The following is a 7,192-nucleotide window of genomic DNA, read 5'->3' on the forward strand; positions in this document are numbered from 1 at the left end:
CCCTTACCCAGAAGTTTTGACTTCAGGTTAAAGACATTAGTACATTATTAAAATGTTTTTTAAGTGTTCTCGTGAGCTGCAGTTTACTGACCTCTGGTCTAGTTCTTATTCTATATGTCATACCCTATCCTCTAAAATGTCAGTTTTAATAACCCCAAATGGCTTACCAAAACTAAAGACTAATAATATAGTAGTCTGCACAGAGTTAAGTACTTGATGTTAACAATGTAGAATCAAAATGCTTAATAATGAATTATGACTTTCAAAGTTATATATTCCTGGGAGGAGGAATATCTATACCTAATTTTGCATCTGTTCTTATGCTCTTTTAAAGGGAACATCCTTCTGTAGTAGACGTCCCCATGTTTCCATATCCAGATTTCTTCACCAAGAGAGATGAAGAATTGACAAGAATCATTGACCATTATGTAAGATTGACTTTCTTAAACTACTTGCAAAAGCTTTGTTTTTTAAAGGTATTTTGAATTAGAATGTGTAGTTCTGAGACTTTAATATTAACATGTGGAACTTAAAAGTAGAGCCATGATTGGGCATTGCTAAACTTAATTATATCTCACTGTATTACCTATACATATCAGAGCCTTCACTGGGGTACAGAAAATTGGCCTCTGTCATCTTACATAATAATAGACAAACATGTAAATTGACTGTACCTCTGCTATGTCACAGCCAATCAGAGTGAGTATGCAAATTAGAAGGCCAAAGATGGTGGCCACCCAGCTGCTCCAGGCGGGAGTGGCCAGGCGGGGCAGGACGCCTGCTATGAGAGGGAAGGCGGGAGGGGAGGGCGGGGTGGGGGCGGGGGGGAGGACGAAGGGATCTACAGGAGTGGAGTGCCGCAGCAAAGACAAGACTGCAGACTCCGGAGTCTGCAGCAAAGATGAAGATGGCAGACTCCGGCCAGAGCGAAGGCCTGGGTCCTGGGTGCCGGAGAAAAACCAAAAACTGGTGCTGGAAGCCAAGGGAAGGAAGGCCTATTGCACAAATCTCTTCATGCAATGGGCCTCTAGTTTAAAATACTAGCCTTATTCTGTTTCCTGAATTAGTAGATTTTTAAAATAAGAATCTGATATTGAATACTAAACACTGTTTTTTTTTTCTACAGTATAGTTTTAAAAATGAAACAAAAAAATTTTGACTCAATTTTCAGTGACCATTCTTTGCCCTTGAAATATTAGAAAGACTTTAATCACTTTGTTTGTGGTATGAGTTAAACAAACTGTGGCAATACAAGGCTATTCACTTAAGATACTTTAATACATTGAGCTTATTTAGTTGATCATTTCTTGCTAAATCGTTTTATGATTGCTTTTTTGTTTTAGGAGTTGTTTACACCATTTACTGAATAAACTATCTTTACCATATTGTATGTTCTTGCCTCCTTTGCCAAATATTAATTTTCCATAAAGGCGTGGGTTTTTTTCTGGGATCGCTATTCTGTTCAATTCATGTATATGTCTGTTCTTATGCCAGTATCATGATGTTTTGATTACTATGGCTTATAGTATAGTTTCATACCAGGTAGCATGAATCCTCCAACATTGTTCTTCTTTCTCAGAATTGTTGTGGCTATTCATGGTCTTTTGTGGTTCTATATAAATTTTGGGGACATTTGTTCTAGTTCTGCGAAATATGCCATTGGTATTTTGATAGGAATTGTGTTGAATCTATAAATGCTTTTGGTAGTATGGACATTTTAATGATGTTAATTCATTAACATCATTATATGCTTCAACTTATTTGTATCTTTTAAAATTTCTTTCTTCAGTGTTTTATAATTTTCCAAGTGCAGGTCTTTTACATCCTTGGTTAAATTTATTCCTAAGTATTTTTTGAAACAGTTGTAAATAGGATTGTTTTCTTAGTTTCCCTTTCTGATAGTTCATTTTTGTGCATAAAAATACAACCAATTTATGGATATTTATTTTGTATCCTATAGCTTTACTGAGTTTATTTATCAGTTCTAATAGGTTTTTTTTTTAATGGAATCTTTAGGGTTCTCTCCCATGATTAATTTTTTACATTTCATTTAATTAGTGATCTTTTGAGAAATGATAAGAGATTATTTCATTTACTGATCCCACTGAATTGTAACTTATCATATAGCTAATATTTAAACTACTCTAGAAATAGCTACAAGTACTAGGATTTGAAAACAGAATGATGCCCTGGAAACACAAAATGAGAGCCGTAGTATTATATTTTTATTCAATAATAAAAGTTTTGCTAAACCAGTATATCACATGTACAGGGTAGTATAAAAAATTCCTAATGGTTCATAAATATGGCATCTATATTTTACCAGTCACTCAACTGAATTATCTAGAATAGATTACAAGAGACAGCAAATTGTCAAGGTGTATATACACATATATATTGTGTAGTTTTAATAACACAACAAAAATCTTTTGACTCAGTTTTCAGTTGCTATTCTTTACCCTTGAAAAAATAGAAAGACTTTAATCACTTTGTGATTAAACTCATCTGCCTAGGGCTAGTTGAAGAGACAGAGGACATTATTTTGAATGATAGAGAGGAGGCTAGGAAAAGAAGGCTAAGAAATGGATCCTAAAAACTATCATTTTTCCTCTTTTCAAAGGTATGAGTATTATATAAGCTATCACCCACCACAAATCTGTTTAGAATGTAGCTATAGAAGGGTAAAGGAATCCTTTCTGAAAATAAGTTTGATGTTTGATAGAATCCAAATTGTTTGATATGTGGGTAGCCTAATCAAATAGGAGTACAAACTACAAAGTATTGATTTGGGAAGGTTTATGGAAGTGTCTTTGAATATAATATTTAACAAAGTATTCATGTATATTCTATTTCCTTTCAGGAAGCTATAGCAGTACTACTTTGTACGTTATATTTTACCCTTTACAAAATGTCCTTACATTAGTTACTTTAATTTTCACAACAACCCTGTAAAATAGTTACCAATAAGAATGGCAGTTTACATTTCAGTTATTTTACCAAGGTTTTAAAGTTAGTGAATGATTGAATGTACACACAAAACCAAATCTTTGGACTTCAAATCTACTTTTCTTTTTAACTCTCCCTCATTGCTCAATTTTCTGGTTTATAATCCCTAACCTGAATGGAAGTGGGGGATGGGGAGGTGGAATCTGCAGGATTGACAAGAAACAAAAACACAGCTACATAGTAGCCATAGTAAGCAATGAATAAGGCAGATACCTAATTGTCCAGCAGATATTAAGATACTGCTGGTATTCCATAGTATGATGATTGAATCCCTGAGGGAATGGGTTGAAAAAAAGCAATAAATGGTGCTTCTCTTCCCCATCAATTTCAAGCAACCATACATCCTCCTGGCTGCCACATTAATGATAATATTGGCCTATAAAAGTAAAGGCAGGACAATGGTTTATCCAAATAGAATTGGTCAAGTTGAACAGAGACAAAAATGTGAGAGGAAAGTTTACTTTTTGTTGGGTTAACAAAATGAAAGATTATAATGTTATGGTGAATTCCAGCATTGCCAAGTCTAACAAGGGGGAAAAGGAGAAAAAACAGCCCCTAGACATTAGCGATATACCATATTCCTGTTTTTATACATGCTGTTTTAGATGCCCAAGCATTCTGTTTTATTGAGAGTTCTTCAGAATTAATCCTCTCTCAATTTTTCACACTGTAGAGTCAAAATCATGAGGTACACTGAAATCTCTCATATAAGCAGATTAGTTATCTGGTTTACAGATTCTGTCTTATTTCACCAACTACTACTTTTATGCTATAACATAAAATTGGTAGTTCTGTGATACAATATTACTACTTAATTTATTATATGAGAAAAATTATGTCTCAGATAAGTATCACAGAATGTGTAGCATGAATTTCAGCCTGTGCTTGAATGTTCAGGATGCTTTGCCTCAATTTTCTGTGTATTTCATGCAAAAAAAAATGGTTTCTGAGAAATTAAATTATATGAGTAATAACTGTGTATAGGAACAGCCTCAAGATAAGTGCAAGTAATTTTCGTATTTCGTATGTCTTTAAATTTTAATTGGAGTTTAAAAAATAGATATAATTTTATTATGCTTTTAAAAACTATTTACTCTGCGTATGTTGACATTTTAAAAAATGTTATTGCCTTTGGAAGGCTGAGTGATGTGTTATGGATTCTGAGGTTTGGTCCTGCTTATTCATATCAGTTATAATTCACAGCACTGGTATAGAGTAATCTATAAGTTAATTGATAGGTTGTTAAGCATAGTCACTTGTGTATATGCATGAGCGGAGGATGACAAAACAAGCAATGTAGGTAGTATCTTTAGAAATTTCCAATATTTCATGCTAGGAGGCATTCTGCCTTGAACTTTTCACCTAGGCTAGAGAGGTTTTATTACCTCTTTTTACCCTATCTTTCATGAAAGATATTAGAAGGGAAAAAATGTCCTCCTCATGTTGCTTGGTTGAAAGGCCATTGTTACTTCCAACTCCTTATTCCTAGGAACCTTACCTTCAGATATGCTGTTATTGTTATGAATTAATATGCTCAATTGCAATGAATGTTTTATATATATTTTTAATGATCTACTGCAAATCAGCATTTATCGTCTGATTAATTTCATTTTTTGACCTCACATGTAATAGTATCACAATTTCTGCCTTTCGCTTTAATTTGGTTTTACTTTGGCTTGATTTTTTACTTTCTGATTCTGTGATCTCATGTAAATACCAATATTGATGCAGAAAGGAAATTCATTTGGTATATAGAAATATAAACCCTATTATCTTTTCTTATTCTTAAAAACGTTAAGAGGGAATTCTTTATGTGTGTGGGACTTGTACACTTTCTGATAGATGGCTTATATATTTTTTAGTGTGGTAGAGTATGAATTCCTGAAGAATATCTGTGAGAAAACCTAAGAGGATAATGAATATATAAATTTTCATTTTGAGAAGTTAATTTCTTAATCATATGTAAATGACACCTTTTCTCTGTAACAGTGGGAGAAAGAACTAACGATCCGACAGAAAGAAAATGCAATATGTGAGGCCAAAGAACGTGAAGATAAAGAGTTAGAGGAAAAAAATCACTTCAAAGAAATTATGAAGAGAAGAGAAGAGAAATTACACAAGCAAACCAAACCCTACGAGCTTCCTCCTAGGACTGAAGTAATTTCATTAGAAGCAAAAATGACCTCCCCAAATTGAGATCCATGTGCCAGAAATTCATTGCATAAAAGAGATCAAGATAGCTACATGTTAGAAAAAGTTCTTCTAATTAACTGGAAACCATCACTTAGAAAGGAGTTGTTATCCTGGTACATGCTTTGTAATAGTCACATCTTAGTCCTCAATTAACAGTTAGCTTTTAATCACATTTAAGTGAAGTGATTTTACCAATTAAACATTTTCAAGAATATAGGCAGACTTTTCCCAATTGACTCTTATCTTGTGATCATACAGCATACTTAATGATTCTTAGAGTATTGATATTCATTGGACAGTTAGATGGAAATAAATTGCAAATTTTTAATGAGTCGCATATGAGAATTATTTCTTGAAAACAGAATGAGCATTAACTGATACTCCTATAGTAATTATCCTATCTAATAAAAGAGTAATATGCAAATTGACCATACCTCGGCTACACTCACAAGCCACGCCCACCAGCCAATCAGGAGCAAGAATGCAAATTAACCCAACCAAGATGGCTGCGGCCACAGAGAGAGCAGGAGGCTTGAGTTGCCCTTGGCAATGGAGGAAGCCAAGCTTTCTGCTCACTCTGGCCTGCCTTGGCCTCCGCTCAAGGCTAAAAAGTTTCAATTACAGAAGATAAATAAATCCCAACAAAAATGGTGGCAGCCACGGAGCTGGAGAGAGCAGGAGGCTTGGGTTGCCCCCAGAGATGGAGGAAGCCAAGCTTTCCACCTGCTCTGGCCTGCCTTGGCCTTTGCTCAAGGCTACAAAGTTTCAATTATAGAAGATAAATAAATCCCAGATACTAGGGCCTCTGGTTGAGTTGCCAGGGGGCGTGGCTGGCCTGCAAACCACCACAGGCCCCTCGCCCAGGCTGCCCCATGCCCCAAGGGAACCCCCACCCTGATCTGGGACACCCTTCCAGGCAAACCAGCTGGCCCCTACCCATGCACCAGGCCTCTATCCTATCTAATCCTATCTAATAAAACAATAATATGCAAATTGATAGTCACTCCAACACACAAGATGGCTGCCCCCATGTGGTCAAAGATGACTGCCCCCATGTGGACACAAGATGGCCACCACAAGATGTCCAGCAAGGGAGGGCAGTTAGGAGGGACTAGGTCTGCAAGGGAGGGTAGTTGTGGGTGATCAGGCCAGGAGGGGAGGGCAGTTGGGAGGGACCAGGACAGCAAGGGAGGGCAGTTGGAGGTGATCAAGCCTGCAGGGAAGGGCAGTTAGGAGTGACCAGGCTGGCAGAGGAGGGAAGTTGGGGTGACTGGGCCTGCAGGGAAGGGCAGTTGGGGAGGGACCCAGGCCTGCAGGGGAGAGCAGTTGTGGGGACCAGGCCTGCAGGGGAGGGCAGTTAGGGGCAAACAGGCTGGCAGAGGAGCAGTTAGGCATCAATCAGGCTGGCAGGGGAGTGGTTAGGGGGTGATCAGGCTGGCAGGCAGAAGCGGTTAGGGGCAATCAGGAAGGCAGGCAGGCGAGCAGTTTGGAGCCAGCAGTCCTGGATTGTGAGAGGGATGTCTGGTAGGATCGGGCCTAAATGGGCATTCGGACATCCCTCAAGGGGTCCTAGATTGGAGAGGGTGCAGGCTGGGCTGAGGGACACCCCCCATGCATGAATTTTGTGCACCATCCTCTAATTATTCAAATAAAAGAAGTAAGAGACCTGCTTGGATTTGTATTTCATAGTCAATTTGTGCCAAATCAAACCATATGTCAGAAGCTGCAATTTGATAAATTACTGTTTATAAGCAAATCTGAATGGCCCAGTCATCTCAGAATGAGTTGAACTTTAACATAGACCAGAGCAGACTTTTGAGACAGTGGTTTTACTTTGTCAGATGCATTTATGAGAATGGATTTGGATGGTCCTGGAAGGTACAGTTGCACTTACTGATTATCCAATCAGGAGTCATCTTTACAGTGTCAGTTCACTTCATCTGATGTTCTCAACCTATGGGTAAGAGTAATGAGATGGGGTTCCTGTGATGCC

The 7,192-nt window shown here is 37.4% G+C and overlaps 1 protein-coding gene across 1 annotated transcript in view; it reads left to right on the top strand.

The window, feature by feature from the left end:
• TMEM232 (transmembrane protein 232) overlaps positions 1-5,523 on the top strand; it is a 203,828-nt gene extending 198,305 nt beyond the window's left edge. The window contains exons 14-15 of the mRNA XM_080682694.1: positions 335-428; positions 4,996-5,523. Of these exons, the coding sequence (XP_080538820.1) occupies positions 335-428; positions 4,996-5,202 (301 nt within the window). The 3' untranslated portion in view covers positions 5,203-5,523. The remainder of the gene's footprint in view (positions 1-334; positions 429-4,995) is intronic.
• Positions 5,524-7,192: the final 1,669 nt, after the last annotated feature.

Source organism: Plecotus auritus (genome assembly GCF_963455305.1).
Source record: "Plecotus auritus genome assembly, chromosome: 7".
NCBI classification, from domain to species: Eukaryota; Metazoa; Chordata; class Mammalia; order Chiroptera; family Vespertilionidae; genus Plecotus; species Plecotus auritus.